At 38.2% G+C, this 24325-nt stretch overlaps 1 protein-coding gene across 1 annotated transcript in view; it reads left to right on the top strand.

Moving 5' to 3' along the window:
- mis18bp1 (MIS18 binding protein 1) overlaps positions 1–24325 on the top strand; it is a 79690-nt gene that overhangs the window by 6416 nt on the left and 48949 nt on the right. Inside the window, exons 2-4 of the mRNA XM_020528780.2 lie at positions 12746–13305; positions 18630–18776; positions 22490–22983. Of these exons, the coding sequence (XP_020384369.2) occupies positions 12746–13305; positions 18630–18776; positions 22490–22983 (1201 nt within the window). The remainder of the gene's footprint in view (positions 1–12745; positions 13306–18629; positions 18777–22489; positions 22984–24325) is intronic.

Here is a 24325-nt window from a genome sequence, read left to right as displayed (position 1 = left end):
AACAAATTCCTATCCTTCCAAGCCCTTAACACTATGGCAGTCTCAGTCTGTGTTTGCAAAGTTAAAATCCTCTACCATGACCACCCTATTATTCTTACAGATAACTGAGATCTCCTTACAAATTTGTTTCTCAATTTCTCAGAAACTATAGGGGTGTCTATAGTACAATTCCAATTAGGTGATCATCCCTTTCTTATTTCTCAGTTCCACCCAAATAACCTCCTTGGACATATTCCCAGGAATATCCTCCCTAAGTACAGCCCTAATGTTGTCCCTAATTAGAAACACAACTCCCCATCCTCTCTTGCCCCCTTTCTATCCTTCCTATAGCACCTATACCCTGGAACATTAAGCTAGCAGTCCAGTCTATCTCTAAGCCACATCACTGTAATTGTTATAATATCCCAGTCCATGTTCCCAAACATGTCCTGAGTTCATCTGCCTTACCTGTTGGGTCTCCTGCGTTGAAATAAATGCAGTTTAATTTATCAGTCCTTCGTCTTTCTCTACTTTGTTCCTGCCTGCCCACCAGTATATTGGTCCCCTTCCAATTCAGGTGCAATCCATCCTTCTTGTACAGGTCTCTTCTACCCCAGAAGAGATTCTAATGATCCAAAAATGTGAATCCATCTCGTCTATCGTCTGTTCTATACTCCTATTCCTACCCTCCCTAGCTCATGACACCAGGACTAATCCAGATATTACTATCCTCAGACCTACTTTTTAATTTCCTGCCAAACTTCCTATATTCGCTCCTCAAAGTCTTGACCTTTTCTCTTCTTGTGGTGTTGGTTCCGATGTGTATAATAACCTCCTGCTGGTCCCTCTCCCCTTTGGGAATAATCTGAAACCACTCTGAGATATCCTTGATCCTGGGTCCAGGGGAGCAACATACCATTCTGATGACTCACTGTCAACCGCAGTAACATCTGTCTGTGCCTCTGACTAGAGTCCCCTATCACAATCGATTGCTTGGAACCTGGTATACCCCTCATTACATCAGAGCCAGTCTCAGTACCGAAACTTGGCTGTCAGTGCTACATTCCCCTGTGAGCCCATCATCCCCTATGTTTCCAAAACAGCATACTTGTTTGAGATGGGTATAGCTACAGGAAGTACTACCTATCTCCCTCTCCTCCCTTTCCTGGAGGTAACCCATCCACCTGACTATCTTTGGTTTATCTCCCTCCCTACAACTGCCATCCATCACACTCCCTAGCTCCTGTAAATCCCTCAGTGCCTCTAACTGCCACTCTGTGCGATGTGATAGGATTCACAGCCAAACATACTTCCTTCAGACCTAATCATCAGTAACTCTCCCTAATTTCCCACATCCAATAGGAAAGAGCACATCACTCCACTGAAGGCCATCTTTGCAATTTAACAATCTACAGACCCAAAAAATAACACTGTCTTACTGCTCTGAAAACACTGCTCCAGGCTAGCTTAGCACTTATATTTTTATATTTTTAAAGTTTAATTGAGACAGATCTCAATAAAAAATATATAAATCAAAAAAGCACCCACTCTACTCATTATTGTAGATTTTAAAAACTCAGTAAGGTTACACTTTAAAACCAGCTACTTAACTGCTCTCCCTCACAGGTTTCTCCAAGGTCAGCTGTGAATTTTGCTGCTTGTTTATTTTTCTTAGGACGAGTTCCCATGTCCAGAGATACTTGAAACCAAACAGCAGATTTAGCTGTGCAGGTTACTGCTGGTTCAGACAGTAGTGTAGGTTTCTTTCTCTGTTTGAATCACTTCTCATGTAGTCACTACCATTGTCTCCCTTCCTCCTTTTTGAAGTGCTGTTGTTTTGATATTTTTTCCCCAAAGCTCAAAAACAATGCAACAGCTTATAAAACAGTAATTACTGGTCTTAGAATTCGAGGAAATTAGCTCCAACACTGAAAATACCTCAAAAAAGGAGCAACTGTTACAGCCACAATTTTTCCTAACCTCCATCTTGGATTACCCAGGATCAGTTGCCAAAAGTGTTTTGAGCAGCCACAAAAACTTGCACAATTGGTTTAATACAGGACTTTGGGACCAGGAGCATGATAGAATACATTATTTTGATTAGTAAAACAATTTTTATTACAACTTTATGTTTTAGCACTATTCTATCTTTCGATGTTTATACCTATGATGTTTTCATATTCTCCCTCTTGTGGTTGGGCATTGTAACATCATTGTATTACCAGCAAATTCCAAAATCCAGAAATGAATTGGTTTCATACATTCTGCACTGGAGCAGTTTACAAGATATATATATTCTTGTTTGCAATATGAACCAAACTATTTAACTCAATTTCTCTTTTAACCAAGGATCTTTTTAAAAAAAAAAGGTTGTAATCTAATCTTTCATATCTACATTGCTAATAAAGCATGGACAGCTTGACTGGGCCCTGATTCCCAATACGACTATGGAAATGATGTCTGTCATAAAACCTCCAATAAATCAGTTCTCCTACATTACATCTAAAATGTTTTAACTAGTTGCAAATCAAAATCATTATCCTAGCCTGGAACAGACAAACAGTAATAAATATATGAATATGCTGTCAGACTATTCAAATATAATTGCAAATGAAATAAAAATAGAAGGCAAATGGACCAGTATAATACTGCAGGAAGTCATAGCGTCATACAGCATGGAAACAGACTCTTCGGTCCAACCAGTCCATGCCAACTAAACTATTCCAACTTGCCTGCTACTGGACCATGACCCTCCAAACCTTTCCTTTTCATGTACTTATCCAAATGTCTTTTAAACGTTGTAATTGTGCCCACATCCACCAGTTCCTGAGGATGTTCATTCCACATGCGAACCACCCTCTGTGTTTAAAAAAAAAAGTCCCTCGTGTCTTTTTTAAATCTCTCTTCTCTCACTTTAAAAATGTGGCCCCTTGTCTTGAAATCTCCCATTCTAGGGAAAAGACATCTACCATTAACCCTACCTATACCCCTCACGATTTTATAAACTTCTGTAAGGTCACCTCTCAACCTCCTAAGTGTTCACTCGTTCACAAGAAAGCATATTAAATAGATAATCTTAGAAGCTTCATGAAATTGTAGTAATTTGTTTTGGTTCTGTGACCAAAACCACAAATCACAATGATGACACATATTTGAAATGTTAATTGCCTTGAAACTTAAGCATACAACTTAACAAATATTCTTCTCCCATTACTCAAAAGGGAAGATGTGAATGCCATTCTTACTCAAAACAAGTATCCAGCTAATATCGACGATCTTAATAAAGACAAGATGTCTGAATCTTAACAGAATAAAATTATTATGGAAATAATTTGTTTAGTATTGGCAATCATCATGTAACATGGTGGATAGAAGGAGATCTCAACAGAGTGAAAACTGGCCAGTAAATTACCATAATCAAGGAGTAACAAAATAGAGCTATAGGTTTCAAATGTCAGATATAAGCCTGAGGATTATTAAATGCAGGAAACATGAATTTAGATAATGCTGCCTAATTAATTTCCTTAGGAAGTGAAAGGCCATGGTAATTATGAAATAGATCCAATGAGATGGTGCACTTTTTCTTCCAAAAGGTTTTTAGATGAATTGCACGTGGTACCTCTTGAATAAGCCTCAAGCTCTAGAGGATGGTAATTCATATTAGAAATGGTTAAGAAGCTGTTGTGGTTGGTTGGCTCGCCGAGCTGGTTTGTTGTTCCGCAGACATTTTATTACCCTGTTGGGTAACATCATCAATGCAGCCTCTGATGAACTGACGTTGTGTTTTCCTGCCTGTTATTTAAACTCTGGTGTCTGTTGAGCTGGATTACCTCACTTCCGGTTTTCATTCGCAGCGGAGTGTATATGGGGTCTAGCTCTGTGTTTATTGATAGCTTTCTTAGTGGAGTACCAGGCTTCTAGGAATTCCCGTGCTTGTCTCTGTTTTGCCTGTCCCAGGATCCTGGTGTTGTCCCAATCGAATTGGTGGTTCTTATCCATATGGGTGGAGATGAGTGAGTATTAGTCGTGTCTTTTTGTTGCCAATTGATGTTCGTGTACCCTTGTGCTTAATTTCCTTCCTTTGTCCAATGTAGTGTTTGTCGCAGTTTTTGCAGGGAATCTTGTACATGACACCGGTCCTGTCCATAGTGGGTAGTGGGTCTTTGGTCTGGGTGAGCAGTTGGCGTAGGGTTGATGCGGGTTTGTGTGCTACTCTGATGCCCAGTGGTCATAGGAGTCTTGTGGTCCATTCAGATGTGTTCCTGATGTAAAGTAGCATGATGAGTGTGTCGGGGTGTGTAATATCTTCCTGTTGTCGTGCGTGTGATAGGCATCTTCTGACCCAGTTTTTTGGGTATCCATTGTCTTTGAATACTTGGAAGAGGTACTCTTCTTCTTGGCTCTGTGCTGCTGCAGTGTGTTGTTGCCCGTTTAAATAATGTTTCTCATGCAACTTCATTTGTGGGTATTAGGGTGGTTGCTGTTGAAATTCAGTACTTGGTCAGTGGGTGTGGCTTTCCTGTGTACTCTTGTTAGGAATTCCCCATTTGTCCTGTGTTCCACCATGACGTCCAGGAACAGCTCCCATTCCTGGACCCGGACCAATGGATACCAAAGTTTAAATAACAGGCAGGAAAACACCACAGCGCTTCATTGGAGGCTACACTGATGATGTTACCCAGCAGGGTAATGAAATGTCTGTGTAAGAACGAACCAGCTTGGCGATCCAACCAACCACAACATCCACAACCCGAGCTACAAATCTACTCAAACTTAGGGTTAAGAAGCTGGCTGAAACATACTTGCCAAAGAAGTTGTCAGTTGCAATGGGGAGGGAGTACTGATTTGGCCAAGTATCAGAAAGCAGAGTAAGAGTAATGCCCAAATTGGCTAAATGTGGCTAATGATATCCTGCAAGGATCTGTATTAGAGCCTCAGTTATTTGTATACTTATTTATTGATATGGGAAGCTACAACTGCTAATTTGCCAATGATGCAAAGATGGGTAGCATTATATGTACTTCATAAAAAGAATATTGATTGAAGTAAATTGGCAAAACTGTGGCAATTGGATTTTTAGGTAAGACAAAAGTAAAATCATTCATTAAGACCTGAACAAAAAAAATAGGACAGAGTATTTTCTAATTGGTGAAACCTAGTAACAATGGAGGGGCTAGCGAATTGGCAAGAGTTGGAAGACAAGGTGATCAGTCAGCTTCGCCTGGTCAGGAAGGAGTGATCTCATCCAGAGTACAATGCAGCCTGAGCAATTTACATAGTTCAGGGAATTTGGAGGCAAAGTGGTAATTTAGAACAAAGAACAAAGAAAATTACAGGAACAGGCCCTTCGGCCCTCCAAGCCTGCACCGATCCAGATTCTCTATCTAAACCTGTCGCCTATTTTCCAAGGATCTGTATCCCTCTGTTCTCTGCCCATTCATGTATTTGTCTAGATACATCTTAAATGATGCTATCGTGCCCGCCTCTACCACCTCCGCTGGCAACACATTCCAGGCACCCACCACCCTCTGCGTAAAGAACTTTCCACGCATATCTCCCTTAAACTTTTCCCCTCTCACCTTGAAATCGTGACCCCTAGTAATTGAGTCCCCCACTCTGGGGGAAAAAGCTGCTTGCTAGCCACCCTGTCTATACCTCTCATGATTTTGTAGACCTCAATCAGGTCCCCCTTCAACCTCCTCCTTTCTAATGTGAATAATCCTAATCTATTCAACCTCTCTTCATAGCTAGCGCCCTCCATACCAGGCAACATCCTGGTGAACCTCCTCTGCACCCTCTCCAAAGCATCCACATCCTTTTGGTAATGTGGCGACCAGAACTGTATGCTGTATTTCAAATGTGGTCGAACCAAAGTCCTATACAACTGCAACATGACCTGCCAACTCTTGTACTGAATACCCTGTCCGATGAATTAAAGGAGGGAGAAGTTACTTTTTGCTTTTTTTTTTGGCTCGTAGTTTTCAAGGTTTTGTTTTGAAACGGGCTAAATTGAAGCCTAGGATTAGGAGCCACAGCATAAAAGTACATCACAGGTATACCATAAGTTCATTGGTTGGTGATAGCTATCAATTTGGCTATCTACTTTAGGCTACTTTCATTTGATGGTAAATAAGGGAGATATTTACAGACTGCAAACTAAAAGACCAGTGCAAAACTTTTTAAAATCAAATTAAGAATGAAGTAATTAAAATAGAGATTCTGGGCCAGGCAATATGTTTTAACTGAGATATGAGAGGTGGAAGACCCCATTATGATTCATTGTGATCATATCTTAACAAGTGTCAGTTGCTTGAGGAACTCTGGCTCAGAGTTGATGAGCTGCAGTCTGAACTTCAAACACTGCAGCAGATCAGGGAGGGGGCTAGTTTCCTGGATACTGTGTTTCAGGAGGTAATTACACCCCTTAGATTAACTACCTGAAATTTGAAATCAGGACAAGAAGGGTGTGATGACAAGCGATGTAGGTAGAGGGATCTAGGAGGTTCTGCGGAAGAACCCTCAGCCCTTGAGCTTGTGTGTTTTGCAAACATGAATTCTTGTTAGATCAACAATTAATTTTAAGCATGAGAAGATAGTTTTTTTTTGTTAGCCAACGATATTAAGGGATATAGGACATAGGTGAGCATAAAGTTGAGTCACACATTAGTCATGACTTCATTGAATGCAGAACAGGCTAGAGGCTAAATGGCCACCTCCTGTTCTGCCTGGATGTACTGCTATGTCTAATTTGTAGAAACGGCTTGGATTTAGAAATTTTAAACTCCATGCTGAAGTAAGGCAAAAAAGCAAGCTGCTAAGGCAATATTAAACTACATAATAACAATACAGGTCAAGATTGGTAGTATTCTGGACAGACTCCACCTTGAATACCGGAGATAGTGCAGACAAAGTAGCAGAGACAAAAGTCTTGAAATCTTTTAAACAATTGGATGTTTTGATAAAAGAATTTTATTTTTCCAGATGGATAAATTGAGTTTGGTTGACTGGTCTTTCTTATTTGTAACCATCTTCTCAATGAGCTGCACCTTTGAATATATTAGAACAAGTAGTTATTCATTAATGACTTAAGATGCTTGTCATTGAACAAACTTCTGAACATCCTCAAACTTGTGAATTTGCATTTATAAATCAAGATTACAAATTCATCATCTTTGCCACGATCAGATTCTGTTTCTTTGTAGTGAATTGGTAAGAACCAATAAATTGTGCAATTAATTGTTTAGCTTGGCTACCTTATTTCTTTTGTGTCTGGTTTACATTTGTGTATCAAATCAACATGAAAATTTTCTCGCAGGGTTTTTTACAAACATATTAGGGATCCTTAGCATCTGATTTCACCTACCACTTCCCAATACTAATTTTCTTGCTTATACGCAAAATAGCAAAAATCTAAATTAAATTGGAGTGTTGACTTAAAGATCCTTATTTACGCATTCCATATGAATTCTATTATAGTCTGCTTGTCAGGCACTGATTACATTTTCATCTTTGAGAAATGACCTTCTGTGGGCCTGTTTTAATTCCTTGTATGTTAATTCACACACTGCAAAATGAGTTAATACCGAATATGAGAAACAAGGTTTTCAAATTTTGTTTCCATTGCCATTTGAATTTAATATGATACCAGATTTTAAGGTTGAAAAGTTCAAAGACTGTTTTGACAGGTACTCCATTGTAGACAAAAGTAAATTTGTTTACTTTGGACCTATAAAAGATAAAATCGGGTTCTTTCTAAAATGGTGAAGAATTGGAAACCAGTCCAAATGTAATTGAGTGTCCAACTCATAATTTATTAAATGTTATGACCAGGTAAAGAAAATACTGATAGTAAAGAAAGATACTATTTTCCTTTTAGAATTAATTTGTAGCACACTTTCTTGAACACACACTGTTCTGACCAACTAAATATTACCTTTTTTTATTTAACCAATTTGTCAGAGATGTCTTTACACACCTCTGGAGCAGGTGGGTCTTGAACCCAGAGCTCTTGGTCCAGGCGTAGGGACACTACCACTGTGCCACAAGAGGGCCCAGCTTATTGCAGCTGGTATTCCCAGGTGGTTTCCAAGTATTAACCAGGCCTGAGTCTGCTTAAGTTACGAGATCAGGTGTTTCAGACTAATATGCTCCTAAGATTCAGTTAGGGGTCCCTGATGAGGCAATCCAATATCTAATAATTTGGCAGCCAACCACAACCTTGATATCAGTATCAATAGCAATTTCTTTGCATACTTCCCATGTCCCAAGGTTTTGTTTTAAAGTAGTATGAATCTAGTTCATCAGAAAGCCAGGAATTTCCTTAAAACATTCCTGAATACACGTTCTGCTAATTTTCATCAGTGGATTGTTGAAGTATGTTGAAGCAAATAAACACTATCTAATAACAATTGCAGAGATGAGCCTGCATAGTAATAAGGATATCCTGAATGTTGAGGGATGTGTGATATTCAGAAGAGGTCATTGGTGAAATATTTAGAGAAGACTTTGGTACAGAATCAATCTGGGTTGAGCTGAGGAATAGGAGTGATCTACAGATCTCATCATAATAACCACTGTGTAGGATGAAACATTGGCTGCTCATAAGGCTTTTGTGATAGTCTCAAAGGATGCATGCTCTGGTAACAAGCAGAAAACAGGTTATAATAGATTTTGTAATGTGACAGGATCAATTAACCAGCTCAGGTAAAAAGCACACCTAGATATCAGCAACTAAAATATGATCGAATTTTACATGCAATTTGAAGGAGGAGATTAGATCCAAGACTAATATTTTGCTTTCAAATAAGGGTACCTGTGAGGGCATGAAATCTGAAGTGAACAAGGATACTTGTCTCAGATCAATAAAGAAACAGTGACAGATATTTAAGGAGTTATTTCAGAATATTCAAAATGAAACTATACAAATATATATAAAATAAATTTATTTCTACAAAAATTTTTCGAGGGAGCACCTACCATCTGTTATTTATTAAATAAGTTAAGGGAAGCATCAAGCATGAGGAAAAGGCACATAATTATGCCAAGGTGATTGGACAGAATGTAAAGAAGGCCAGAAAATGATTGAGATTAATCAGAAGAAAGAAATTGGAGTATGAAAGGTAAGATACCAGAAATATAAAAATGGATAGAAATAATTTCTACAGCTATTTAAAAAAGAAAAACATAAGTAAGGTAAAGTTGCCAGACCATTGGGTAGCTCTCTCAGAGAGATGATTGGTGGTTTAACCTAAGGGTCACTATGCCTCAGGTGAGGTTGAGAAGGTGAATCCTTTATGGTAACCTCAGCTGGTGAGGGAATTTGACCTGTGCCATTGGCATCAGCTTACATGCAAACCAGCTGTCTAGCCAACTAAACTAACCGATGTCCTGAGTGAGTTTGTAGAAAAGGAAATGGTGAATGAAGGAAACAAATATTTGCCTTTGTCTTCACTATGAAGAATACAAAGTAGCTACAAATCAAGAGTTGGAGGGAACAAAATAACTTGAAGTTACAACCACCATGGAAGGAATATTGATGAATGGATATAGCTGGGGGCAGATCCCAGGTCTTTAGACTTAATTCTAGACATTCAAGACTACCTAATAAGGTAGTAAATGCGTTGATGTTAATTTTCCAAAATCCACTAAATAATGGAAAAGTTCCATCAGATAGGAAAGTAGCAAATTTATTCTTGGGGGAGTGAGGAGTGCAGAAAACAGGAAACAAGAAAAACTGAGTAATTAGAGAGGCTAGTGGTATTACCGCTAGAGTATTAATCCAGAAATGTAGCTTATGTTCTGGGAACCTAGGTTCGAATCCTGCCACAGCGGATGACGGAATTTGAGTTCAGTAAAAGATATTTAAAATTAAGAATCTGCCGATGACCATGAAATCATCGGTGATTGTCGGAAAAACCCATCTGGCTCACTAATGTCCTTCAAGGAAGGAAATCTGCTTTCCTTACCTGGTATCCTGAAATTTAGTTACCTGAAATCTGCCATTCTTACCACGGAGAGATGATGGCCTAGTGGTATTATCGCTGGACTGTTAATCCAGAGACCCAGATAATGTTCTGGGGACCTGGGTTTGAATCCTGCCACGGCTGATGGTGGAATTTGAATTCAATAAATATCTGGAATTAAGAATCTAATTTTACTGTGAATCCCAGCGACGATTGTTGGGAAAAACCCATCTGGCTCACTAATGTCCTTTAGGGAAGGAAACTGCCTTCCTTTCCTGGTCTGGCCTACATGTGACTCCAGACCCACAGCAATGTGGTTGACTCTTAACTGCCCTCTGGGCAATTAGGGATGGGCAATAAATGCTGCCTAGCCAGTGACCCCCTTATCCCGTGTATGAATAAAGAATAATACATGTGCCTCCAAAACTGTAGCAATGTGGTTGACTCTCAACTGCCTTCTGAAATGGCCTGGCAAGCCACTCATTTATATCATTTGCTACAAAGTCTCAAAAAAAAGAAACTGGACAGACCACCTGGCGTGGAACTAGGCAGCGGAAATGACAGCAGCAAAACAGCCCTAATGACCCTGCAAAGTACTCATTACTAACATCTGGGGGTTGTCCCAAAATTGGGAGATCTGTCTCACAGACTAGTCAAGCAACAATCTGATATCGACATACTCACGGAATTATACCTCACATGCAACGTCCCAATGCCACCATCACCATCCCTGGATATGCCCTGTTCCCCCAGTAGGACAGACCCAGCAGAGGTGGCGGAACAAGTGGTATACAGCCAGCAGCAAGTTACCCTGGGGTTAAACATGGGCAAGGAAACTCCCTGCTGATTATGATGTAGTGTCTTCTCTGGCTGATGAATCAGTATCCCTCCATGTTGAACAATACCTAGAGGAGTTTTATTAATTAAAATCTCTTGTTAAGACCACATCGCAGATAGTCTGAGTTCCTACATCGATTACAGACCAGACAGATGGTGCTTTAAGATGGGTTGCATGACATCACAACATAAGTCAACATAAGTCTAGCCAGTTGTATGTATATAATATGCAGTGACATCAGACAGCACAGAGCCTGTGTGATATCATAGAATGTAAATAATGTTGTTGAAAAACCTCAAGACATCTGTCTCAACAAAAACTTATTTTTTTATGGGTGTGCTAATATAAGACAAAAGCTTGCTGGCAATGTTGTTCAACTCAGCCAGCAACACCTGCATCCTGCATGTGAATTGAAAAAGTGTATCGTTAGTGGATGTGAAAGTGAAGTTAATGCCCAAAATCAGTCATGATTGTAATGAGTGATGGAGCGGGATCGATATGCCGTATGGTCTACTTCTATCCCTATTTCTCAAGTTCCTTTCTCTGTTTATTTCTGCTGAATTAGCACTAGTTCTTCACAGTTCAGCGTGAGGTCAAGAGTTTATTGGGAAACTTGGCACAACTGGAAGATCAGCATAGATTTCGTCCTGACATGCAGGCCAACGTGAGCAAATAAACTGAAGTGGCATGATGGTGAATATCAGCTACTTAACCATGCTGCATTTTTTGGTTTAAGCCATAGTGTTGTTTCTCTCACCACCTACTGCAGACCCAGTTTAGCAGCTATGTCAGTCATGCTGCTGCTGCTGTTTTGAAATTCTAAATTAATCCTTAAAAGCCCGGCATCCATGCTGTAATCTTGGAAGAAATTTGTTGTCACTAAGTCAGAAAAAATGATATGTTAAAAATCTCACCAGAGAGTTAATGAGCCAGCTGTCAAAACTGTTACCCATAATGATCGGGGTCCAAAGGTACTCTGTTTCCTCGTTTCAGTCTTCCAACCAGCATTCACACCTGCTAGTGGGAGAACCAGTATTCCTTGGATAGTGTGAGATTGCCTAGTCTGATTCCTATGTTCAATACCTGATAGCAGACTTGATAGGAAATTCTGAATTGCCTTTGGTCAAAATGCCAAACTTCCTGCACTTAACATCCATAAAAGGGGATGGTGAAGGTCAGTAGAGAATGGAGTCCTCATTGTTATACCGTAATACTTTGTCGTTGTATTACTCGATACTAGGTAGTGCAGCAAACTCCTGACAAAGCTGTGAAATATAGATAACACAAAAGTGAGGAAAATAATTTATTTAATTAGTATAAGATTAGAAGGGACAATTACAAAACTTTCAAACCTTGAGCAGAGTTGAAGATTCAAGAAAATGTATTTTCTCCCTAAGGATAATTTCCCAGAAAAAAAGTTAATTCATATTAATTTTAAAAGAAGGGTAAGTAAGTTACTGTTCCATAATGTCTATGTCAACAAGTACAAGCGGAGAGAGTGGGAAAGTTAAAAACATTTGATTAATCATGTTCTACTGAGGATGGTGTCAGCTTCCGGGACTTAAAGCTGCCTTTTTAACTTATTTTTTACTCAATTACTAAAAATAGTTAATTGTATTAACCACTTTGTAATGGATTGGAATTCAAATAATTTACATCTTATTCCTACTTGCATGCAGAGTTCCAATTTGAATAATTTTCATATGCTGTTGTGTTAATGACATAATTTTAAGTATTGCTGGCTTTTGATACTGTTGGACTGGGGGAGGGAGGAGCTTGAGGGCACACAAGGCAGTTTTGCTAGGTAACTAAAAGTATTTTTTTTACTGCACAGATTTTTAATCCAGCATGGATACCCAGTTTTTGAGACGTATGGTTAGTTTTTGATCATTTACAGATGCATGTGTAAGATATAAATTTCCAGTGAAAAACAGTGGAAGTGAAAAGGAAAATAATTCTTTTTCAGTATGGTGTCTGTTACTCCATGCAAGAAGACCATTTTCAACAACACTGAAATGGACAGAGAACAGAAAACAGCCTGGAAATCAGTACCTCTTCATCAGATTCCAAACGGTACCCCATTAAAAGAGTTACATAAACTTCCATGTGTTTCAGCAAGTATCCAACAAAAGAATACCAACCTGAAACCTCCAGACACATTCCCTATAATCTCATTAAAAGCTAAGAAAAATCATCAAGTAACTCGTCAACTTCAATCCACAGTCCTGGAAAATGAGGGAATGTTTCATGTAATTCCTCCTGATACACTTTTTGAATCAAAATCTATTGTGGAATTAAACCAGAGTTACGTCAAATCTCATTTAAATCCGATTGGATCTACATTGATCAAACAAATAGTCTCTGAGAGTCCTGCCAAAATGTTCCAAAAAATGAAAGACAAACTTCACTGTGATCATCTTCAGATAACTGAAAATCACCATCTTCAAACCCCCCCAAAAAAATCTTTTGGTTTGAATGGGGCTGTTGCATCTGTGAATGGACGTGTAATAGAAAACACATTTTCAGGTATGAACTAATACTAACTGAATATTGATTATTATTCAGGGCTATGCATATTTAATATTTTGTTTATTTTATCATTAAACCCAGCTACTTGTATTTAGCAGCATGTACAGGTTCATCAATAATTGATGAGACAGTCTAATTTTGTTCTCCGCATCATTCAATCATTATTTAACAAAAGAAAATCTAAATACCAATTGTCTCCTTTCATGGATGAACGTGTTGCTGGCCAGGATATGTTGCCTATCCTCAACTGTGCTTGAGAAGCTGTCACTGAGCTACCTTGAGTTGCTGCAATCTATCTGGTTCATCTTTTCTATATCAGTTTTACCCAACTGAGTGACTTTTATAGAGATGGCTATTAAGAGTCGACCATATTGCAGATAGTTAAGAGGTGCATCTAAACCAGATCAAAAGATAAAAGTGATCATTTTCATCCATAAAGGGTATTGGTGAATCAGATTAGGTTTTTATGACAAACAACAATAGTTTCATTGTCACTATTGCTGAGGTTGGTTTTCCCAAATGTATTAATTAGTTGAATTTACATTCCACCAACTGCCACAATAGAATTTGAATCCATATCCCTAGAGCATTAGCCTGAACCTCTGGATTGCAGGTCCAGTAACACTGCTTATTGACCTGTTGAGTCAACAACGTTTATCCAGTGAAATACAAGGTACTAAAAATAAGCTGAAGTTGTACCTGTTTTCAATACAATGGCAAAAGAAATCACTGATTAGTATTAAATTAAAACAAATAAAAGAATTAACCTTGATGAATTCTTGAATAAGAAATCCAAAACATCTAACACCACCGCAGTTTGGCTCAGTTGTAGCACAAGTTGTCAATTCCAGGAGCACCCCATTACTTGTATTCATAAGCAGTGGCAAACTAAGGGGAAAGGTTAACCTCCAAAAGAGAGAAACTTTTTATTTCTTCTTTATATAATGAGATTTTGCACTGCTGTGTTTGCTTAATCACAAGCAAGTACATTGGTTAGAAAATGTTTTGGAACATCCAGCAAACATTAAAAGCACAACGTAACATTGCTTTAGAAATGATTCAACTACAAATTCAACTTCCTCAGAGTATCCTAGAATAAAGAAGGATACACCACAGCTAGAATGCTTAAAGCAGTACCTATTTCTAATAAAATCTGAGTTGCTAAGAAACTTGCATATTATACTTGTCAGGAAGTCATGGCTGTGGGGCAGGAAGGAATATAGAAATCATCCATTAAAAGGTGGGAATTCAGAATACTGTTGTATCTAATTCTGTTTGAGAAGGTACTGGTGAGCTGCTGCTTTACACCTCCAGTGTAATCCTTGACGTGGAGGTATTCTGACAGCATTGTTACGTAGGACTTCATACGTTATCATCCAGTGACAATAAAGGGGTAGCAAGGAGCTTCCAGGGTGGTGTGTGAATTGGGGGGAACTTCCAGGTGTGCCATATACCTGCTCCCTTGTCCTTCTATGCAGTAGAGGTCATGCATTTGGGAGGTGCTGTTGAAGAAGCCTTGGCAAGCTGATGTAGGTGTGTACACACTACAACCACTGTGTGTTGGTGGTGGAACAGGTGAATATTACAGAACAGCAATAAAACTGGCCCTGTCATTGGTACCTGCATACCATGTACAAATTCATTTTAAAACATTAAGGTGATGGGTACATTCACGCTGCTTGCTTTGCTGTTGTTGTGTAAAGTTTCACAAGTGTTATTGGAACTGCAGTCACCTAGGCAAATGGGGAATATCCTATTACAGTCCTAATATGTGGCTTGAAGATGACGGAAAGACTTTGAGGAGCTGAGAATTCTCAGCATCTGACCCATTCTTTTACCCACAGTATTTATGAGGCTGATCTAATTAAGCTTCTGGTCACTGCTGATCCCAGGATGTTTATGGTAGGGCATGTAATGATAACGGTAATAAATGTCAAGGGGACGTGGATATGGTCTATCTTTTTGAAGATTTTTATTGCCTAGTATTTGAGGGTGCAAATGTTAATAGTCAGTTAATAATCCAAGTTCTTGTTGCTTGTGACCATAAACTTCTTCACTATTTGAAGAATTACCAATGAAACGGAGCACTGCAATAATCACCACTTCTGACCTTATGGAGAGAAAGCCATTGATAAGTGTCCAAAAATGTTTGGGCCTAAGCCACCATCTAATGAAACTCCTACAATGTAAAGATTAACCTTCACCAACTACAGTGTCATCTTCTTTTGTGCTGAGTTTGACTCCAGCTAAAAAAGTGTTTCCTTTGTGATCTCAATTGATTATATTTTGAAATGGCTCCTTGATGTAACTCTTGGTCAGTGTTACTTGGTGTCAAACGCAGTCACTGTCACCTCAGAAGTGACAATACTGATTAAAGAAGACATTTTTTGTTAAAAAGAGGATAGCTTGAAGATGGTGAGGACATAATGTAATTGGTTAAAGTTGAGAAGTAAATGTGTATGACCATGCTACTTGGGGGTATTCTAAAAATTTCTACTTAGAAAATAAATCGTGTATAAAGATTACAGAATGGTATTGGGACGTTTTAAATTCGTAGACTTCCTGTGTAAAATTGTTTTATAACAAGGCATCTTTCTTATTTCCTGGCCTAACACTGAAAATTGCACATTCTCTTCAGTTGTACTACATTGTACTCGCTTTGTGTCTACCTGAAGCCGTTGCTGTGCCAGTTCTCAGTTTCCCAGTTGAGCCTGCCACAGGGTTGGTCTTGCTTTTCAAATCTTTTCAAATAAAACAAACCTTTGAAAATCTCCGTTAGACGCAGTGGTCATGAGATGCAGATGGTATGTAGTGTAAGATTTATTTCCCTGAAACTTTCTGCCTGTGAGGGTGGTGGAAATGGAGACAATGAATAATTTCAAAAGAAAACTAGGCAGGTATTTGAGAGAAATAAATTTGCAGGGCTATGGGAAGATAACAGATAATGGGGCTATTGGATTGCTCCACAGAGAGTTGGCATTGATTCTATGCTAGCCTCTACTTGCAGTATAATGAGTGGCCACAACTGTAAGTTGTAATCTTTTGACAGCTAGCCACCTTCTTAAACTCCCTCCACCCCCAACAATAAGTGCAAGGGTCGTACTTTCTACATATGATTGAAAACATTCAGTCAGCTGTTTCCCTCCCTGTCCACTGTGTTAGAGGTTCTCTAAACTTCCAACCACAATTCCCAACCTATCCCAGAATCTGTATTACTTTCTAGAATATGACCTATCTCCCATTATGCCCTCCTTCATGTAAAGGATACCATCCTTGAAAACTCCACCTTTTCAATTTCGGGAAGTCCACTATTAGAACAGGTTTCTGATGCTTTAGCTGCATGATACAATTTGCATTGCAGTCATCTAGGTTCAGCTTTACATTAAACTGCACTGCACAGTTTGCTTCATAGAATCATGCAATGCAAAAGGCGACTACTGGATCCATTGCACTGGTGCAGGCTTATTCATAGATCTATTTAATTAATCCTCTCTTGTCCTGTCCTCGTGACACTTTTCTCCCACATTTAAGTAAATCTAAATTAGAGAACTATGTTTATTGACACCACCGCTAGGTGATGAAATAGGCGGCATTGTGGCTCAGTGGTTAGCACTGCTGCCTCACAGTGCCAGGGACGCTGGTTTAATTCGACCCTTGAACGACTGTCTGTGGGGAGTTTGCACATTCTCCCCGTGTCTGCGTGGGTTTAAACTAGGTGCTCAGGTTTCCTCCCATAGTCCAAAGATTTGCAGGTTAGGTGGATTGGCCATGCTAAATTGCCCATCGTATTCAGGGATGTGTAGGTTAGGTGCATTAGCCATGGGAAATGCAGGGTTACAGGGATAGGTTAAGGGGATAGGTTTGGGTGGGATGCTGTTCAGAGGGTTTCCATACTGTAGGGATTCTAAAGATAACTGCTCTTCAATTACCAAACAATGACTGCAAAAGTACAGGAATACAACTTTGCTGTGCCACATTACTGTAAAGGTGCTGATGCAGGGGCTCCCATTTGCACATTTGCAAATACATCCTGTTGAAGAAGGCCCTGTTGCAGCCAGGTGACTTGACATCACTGGCACCATCTGTGTGGGTAGTGGCAGCCATCTTGGCATTGTTAACAAACTCAGAAATTAGAGGTGTCCATTTTTCTGGCGCTAATAAACAAATTATCCAGTGAGTGTACTGCACAATTTTGCACAAATGATATCAGCCCTTAATGCTAAACAGCAATACCCTTTAGAGAGAAATACAACACACTTCAACTCCTTAAAAATGTAGTACTACCAGTGCGGAACAAAAGTCAAAAAATTACTACAGCACACAGGAAATCATTTAGCTCAACATGGCTCAAAATTAGCATCTTAAGTATCATTCTTTTCAAATAATTGTCTAATTCTCTTACGAATGCCTCAATTGAATCTGCCTTCACCACGTTCTAAGGCAGTGCATTCCAGACTCTAACCACTCACTGCATGATAGAATTTCCTCAACTCACTTTTGCTACTTTTTCATCTGTACTCTCTCATTCTAGCTCCTTTCATGAGGTGGGAATATTTTCTCCCTGTTCTGCTGTCTAGTGTCCTCATGGTTGTGAATATTTCAAATTGGTCTCCTTTCAGCCTTCTCTTCTCCAAGGGAAAACAAAACTCAGTTTTGTCACTTTATCATCATAATTGAAACTCCTCATCCCTGCACCCATCCCGTTAATCTTTTCTTTCTCCAAGACCTTCACATCATTGCTAAAGTGTAGCACCCAGAAATTGATGCAGTACTCTGGGTGAGGCTGAAAAATGCTTGATCTATACACAAACATTCCATACTACAGTACTTAGGGACAAATGGAGGTGCCTTTTTTTTTATTGCCATCAATTTGCTGGCACTTAAAAATGTTGCAGTTTTAGCTTGATTATCTTAAAACTAATGAATTAAAAAAATGCTTATCCCTAATCTATTTATTGGGAATGAGTGTTTGTTAGATTTCCAAGCATAGAAGATTGAAATCTGTAGCTCAAATATTGAATTGTTGCCCCATGTTAGGTGTATAGAGCCTATTTCAGTTGGTTAACTTCAACAATTAATGATGCTAACCATAGATTAAATAGCCCTCTTGCATTGAGTAGAAGATGCAGGGGCTTAATGTGGTCTACCTGTTGATCACTCACTTTTATTCTCACTAGATCATCCTTTCTTATTTGTTCTGTGGATTTGTTTGGCTACTAGTTTATTTTGATCCATTTTACACAATTATATACAATGTTTTTGTGTTTAGATATTCGTGTAAGATGTAGTTGTATTGATATAAACTTGTGGTCTATTTATAGTCCCAACTCTGCCAGTTGGTTGCCAGTCTTCACCAAAGAAGGACCATGCTCCTGTGATGCAACAATCCCCAGCCAAAATCTTTTTACAAATGAAACAAGGCAATCAGTGTGCATCATTGGCTTCAGTTAAACTTTCAGAGTATAAAGGTAAAGTCTAATGGTGTTATTTCGTATCCATTTATGATGTCTATAGTCCTTTGATCTGTTGAACTTACCCAATAATAATATTTTTGAAAGTTCGAATCTATGTGCATAACTGATTTGTATGATGCATGACATTATTTTTGATAAGATAATACCAAACTGTGAGGTTATCAAACCACCTTAACCCAAGTTGGACATAAGGACAAAAATAAAATGAGAAAATGTAAATTCTAAGTGACTATTCCTACTATCTTCATGCAATTTCTTATTGCATGATTTTAGCCGACTTAACTGTAGGCTTTACTTGCCACAAGAAATTTCCTATGGATAGTCACTGGAGTAAAATTGGGAAATTGTGCAAGCGGTTTGCCTCCAGCAAAGTTCTATAATCAGCAATAAAAAATGACCAGGCAACTTGTCTTAACAATGCAATTTTGTAATAAAGGTGATACCAAGTGAACACACCTCAGATAGTGCTCTGCAACATTTGAGTTTGACCTGAGAGGGCGGTCTTGGTTTCACATTTTGTCAAAAGACTTCATTTCTGAACACAAAATTCCCTAAACTGTGGATTGAATTGTCCATCAAGATTATATGTTCAAGTTGCTGAAATTGGACATGAACTCTCAACTTTTAGAATGGAAGGCAAGAGTCTGTCCATTGATCCTGGGCCTTCGTTCAGTATACTTCCTTTGTTTAAGTATACATTTGACAATTACCTTGAATTCAGATAATCAGTGGACATAAATTACTCCTTATGTATCCACATTTACAATCCCTGATTAGTCCAATCTAACTGTTCATTAAAGTTATCTCTTATAATTTGCAGATGTTCTACTGACTAGGTGAGAAAATATTTGATGTAAAATCGTTTAATTTCAGTTATTTCCATTTCTTTTTAAAGTGGTGGTTAAGTTCTCCATCCTCTCCAGTCTGGCAAAAGCAGCCTGTTAATCTGCAAGGTGGCAACGGGGTTTCTTGTATGTGTCCAAGATATAAATGAGTAAAACTTATGAATGAGTTGAATGGCAATACGATTTTCATGCTTGGGACTGGAGAGTATGATCTGATTTTTTTTTTTTAATTTCTGGATTCAGAACAGAGTTGGTCCATTTCCTAACTGTGCAAACCTGACCTGGGGAATAAGTGCCTCTGCACGTTTGAATTTGGTTTGGGCAGCAGATGGAAATAAAATGGTAGTCATGGTGAGCAACCTTAGAGACAGTGCAGAGTTAGGCTGAGGAGAACCAGTATTTTGCTGAATCTAAGGAAAAGTACAATAAAACAAACACAATCTTTGTCCCTCTCAACCCTCACTAACTCATACCTCATTCATGATCCTCATGCCCTCACCCCCACTCAGAGTCTTTCTTAATATTCATACCTTTCCACACGCCCCAATATCCTATTACAGATCCTATTCCAACTCAGTGCCAATCTATTCTGCTCCACCCTGTGCCCTTACACACACCATGCCAGACCTCAGCGTCCATGCTGGTATTAAATAAAGGTGTGTCATTTCAATTAATTAACTATTGAAAAATAAAACTACAATCAGTTGTTAAAATCTATTCACTACATTTAACATTCTTTAATCCTTTATAAAAGTAAACATTGGAATTTATGTCCAACCTCAGTTTATGACTGTTTGGTGCCGTCAATCAAACAATCAGGTGACCAGCACTCTTCTGTGACAATGCAAAGTTTTGAAATTAATCATGTAGGACAAATCTTGTTATGATAATCCACAGGCATGTGTCACCACACAGAGTAAAATAGTCAGCATTTTTTAAAAACACTAAACATGGGTTTTTTTTTTGTCAAATATTTAAAGGGCAGGAGTTTTAAATCTCTTGACAGTTTGTCGGCTCCCTTGATCGTTTCAATGAATTTGTTTACTTTTTACAGATGTTCATATCTGCTTTTCGCAATTTCAGAGGGCGCTTTATCTGTCCCAAATGGAGCTGGACCTTGCCCAGAAATATTTTGAGACCACATTCAAAAGGATGCCTATCTCTCCAAAGTAGTCCAGCAGCTTTAGACCTTCAACAACCAGGTCTAAAATTGACAAGTCTTTCTTGCATGTTTCAATAGCGAAAATATGATCAGCCTTTGGCAGCTGTATTTTCTCCTCAGTTGCTACTGTGGACCATGAATGCGGAAATTAGATCCCATCCCCATGATCTAGTGTCTCTCTCCCCATCCATAAAATGGTAAATCTTTTGTTCAGGGATTATGCATCCAAATTTGCCTTCACTGCAATTTTCATAATAACAGAAAGTCTCTCAATCTTCAAGAAGTTTCAGGTCTCTTTCTTTTAAACTGGAGTCAGAGAAACAAGAGTGGGAAAACATTTGAAAGGGAAATAATAATATTGGATTATATTGTATTACAGGAAAATGATTCCAGAGATAATTAATTTTGGAAGATTAGAAATATTATGGTGAAGTATGATGGTAATTTTACAATGTATCCATGAAAAGTAATGTAACCAATCTATAATGAGCATCTTAGCATGGAAAGTGGACAATTTGAAGGCATTTCTCTCTGCTTTCCTACAGTTGAGAGTTTCGGTGTACGACCTGAAATCATCAAAGAGTTGTGTAGACTTAGAGTTCAGGAGTGACCCTTGTTCTGTTGACTTAACCAATCTCAGTGGTGGGCCATGCCACTATTAGGGAAGGAAATGTCAACTATGTTTCTCATCCTGATTGTTTAGTCACTCCTGCTGACCACATGTATATTTGATTGCAGTTGTGGGACACTGGCCAACAAGAAGTCTACTGGCATAAAAAGAATTATGACACTGCTTGATCTTTTCAGTATCAATTGTGCTCATTTGTATGAGCTTTTTGATTTACTTTTAACCTTTAAAATTAATATCTCTTTGTACTGTTCATATCCAATGACTATGACATCTGTTCCACTACTTAGCTGGTACAAAGTAACATTTGTTGGCTTTGCTAAATACTATTTTGCATTGGTTAGTTGTTTTGAGTAATCAGACACTAAAAGCTGTCTTGAGTCTTTCAGCATTTTCACTGGCGCATTCTGTAACTTCTGACCTGTTTCCTTTGATTTCGCCACTCTTTCTAGTTTGGCAGGTAAATTTGACCAATTTGCATTGGGTTTCTCAGTCAAATAATTTATCTGAGTTAGAAAACAGTTATGATTCAAACACCTTCTGTGACACTATTCTGAGTATTTCTTCTCCACCAACACAAGTCTCCTAAAAACTCTGCTTGGTCTAGAGTCTAATGTTTTTAAGTTTAATGAGAAATGTGAAATTTTATTAAATGACATTTAAAATTTATGAACAACTGTAGAGCTTGTCGCTTGAGATATTCAAATGAAGAATGTTGGTCAGGCAGGATTTATTTCCTTCTGAGTACATTAACTGTTTATTATCTGCATATCAACTTAGGTTCACTTCCAGTTCCACTATATGTCTATTTGTCATACTTTTCAAATATAGCTGATGTATCTTCAGCTTCATTGTAACTTATAATGGTTGGTAATGCTTTGAATGTTATGTTTTCTCTCAGTATAGTGGGATACAGTCCAGCTGCACATGCAGAATGTTTAGGACCTTTAAGTCTGTCTAAGATTCCTAGTTATATTAATAATGGGCATTTGTGAGTGGGGTGGTGATTTGGTTGAGTTTTTACTATATTCTCAATCTGCTACCCTAATGATTTTCATACTTTGGATAATAGTGGGATTCCTGCACAGTAATCAACATGGAGCAACGTTTTCAATATCAAGCATGTCAAATAAACAGCCCACAGAAAGTATAGAAGCTCCGCAGAAGAGCACAAGGATATCAAGTGTTGATAACACTGTCAAAAAAACTGAAAATTGGAATGCTACTTATTTGAAAGAGGATACTGATAATGGCAATGAGGGAGACAATGAAATGTCTCAGGATGTGGGACTAAACTCAGTTTCTACTGACAACCAGACCAACTGTAAAAGAAGTGCAATCCAGGACTTCACAGATGTGAGAGCTTCCTCCTTGCAAAAGATTGTCCATCCAGATAGTGAAAAAATGCAAACAAGGTCGAAGCATTCCGAAAAAGAAAATAATGATATTCAAGAGTGTAAGAATTTATGTAACATCTTGCTGACATCACCAAAAATCAATATACCAAGAAGACAAGAAGTAGCAGAATCAAAACCTGAGGATGTTGATGGTCTGAAAACTAAAACGGTAAGCAAAATAAAAAGACAAACACATAGATTAACTGTTTACAGAATTAATTTTTAAGAATTTTTATGTAAATGTAAAAGTTTTTCTGTTGCAGCTGATCGTTGAAATTTGTGCATTTCATAAGAAATTGGTGTAACATTAAAAGTGCATATATTACAATTGTGTTCAATTAAACAACATTTAGGGTTTTGCAATTACAGAATAAAATTATACAAATGTACTTATTTAACTTACAATTTGAGATTAATACGTAAAACATTCGTTGTCTCATAGCATATATGTAATTAAATATTGAACAGGACTATGTAATGATTAATTCTGTAGTTACTTGTAAATTGAAACACTTCTGTTGCATTTTATCAGATTACAAAATTTGGGGATTGATGACAGTGCCTTCCATTAAGAGCAACTCTTTTGCATCAAAATCTCACTCTTTAATAAAACTGAAAGGCCTGCCGTTGCAAGTATGTGCCTGGACAAATATCATCATCATAGTCTGCCTTACCAGAATGGACTTGCTCTTGGGACATCTTCGAGGATTAAACATGAATGAATAGTTCGCACATCATGCAGTTTAGCTAATGTTTACACCTCTGTCAGAGTTGCAAACTAGTTGAAATAGCAAGCACAGTTTAAATTATTCTATCCAAGCCCCCAAATTTTCCTAAAGGTTATAGTTTTATGAATTCTAGACAATTATTCAAATGACTATTCTAGTATGAGGCCAGATGATGAACAATGACAAGTCAATAGTGGGATAATTAAGCCAAATATTGTCCCTATTTTTCAACATTTTCAGCTAGTCTATGTAACAATAAATAATAAATGCTCAAATATGAGCTATTAAAATTCCATTATTGGAAGCAGAAATGCTAGAAGTACTCAACAATTCAGGCAGAATTCTTAGAGAAAAGAGAAGTGTAGCTTGACCTAGATTATTTCCAGAATATTGTGCTTTGTTTCCAATACATACTAACATACAAATTAGTAGCCATTTAGTCCCTTGAACCTTTTTTTGCCATTTGTAGCATTCAGGTGCAGCAGGCAGTGAAGAAGGTAAATGGAATGTTAGCCTTCATAGCGAGAGTATTTGAGTGTGGGAGCAGGTTTGTCTTGTCGAAATATAAAGGATCTTTGTGAGTCCACACAGAACATTGAACAGCACAGCACAGGAACAGATCCTTTGTCCCACCAGTCCGTGCAAACCATGATGCTATTCTAAACTTATCTCATCTGACTGCACATGGTCTGTATTCTATTATTCTTTGCCTGTTCATGTGTTTGACTAAACTTTGGTATCATATTTTGCTTCTACCACCTCCCCTGCCAGCGATTTCCAGGC

The sequence above is a fragment of the Rhincodon typus genome, chromosome 8, assembly GCF_021869965.1.
Source record: "Rhincodon typus isolate 14 chromosome 8, sRhiTyp1.1, whole genome shotgun sequence".
In the NCBI taxonomy this organism is placed as follows: Eukaryota; Metazoa; Chordata; class Chondrichthyes; order Orectolobiformes; family Rhincodontidae; genus Rhincodon; species Rhincodon typus.
Note: the sequence above shows the minus strand (reverse complement) of the source record. Positions and strands in the feature narration are given on the sequence as shown.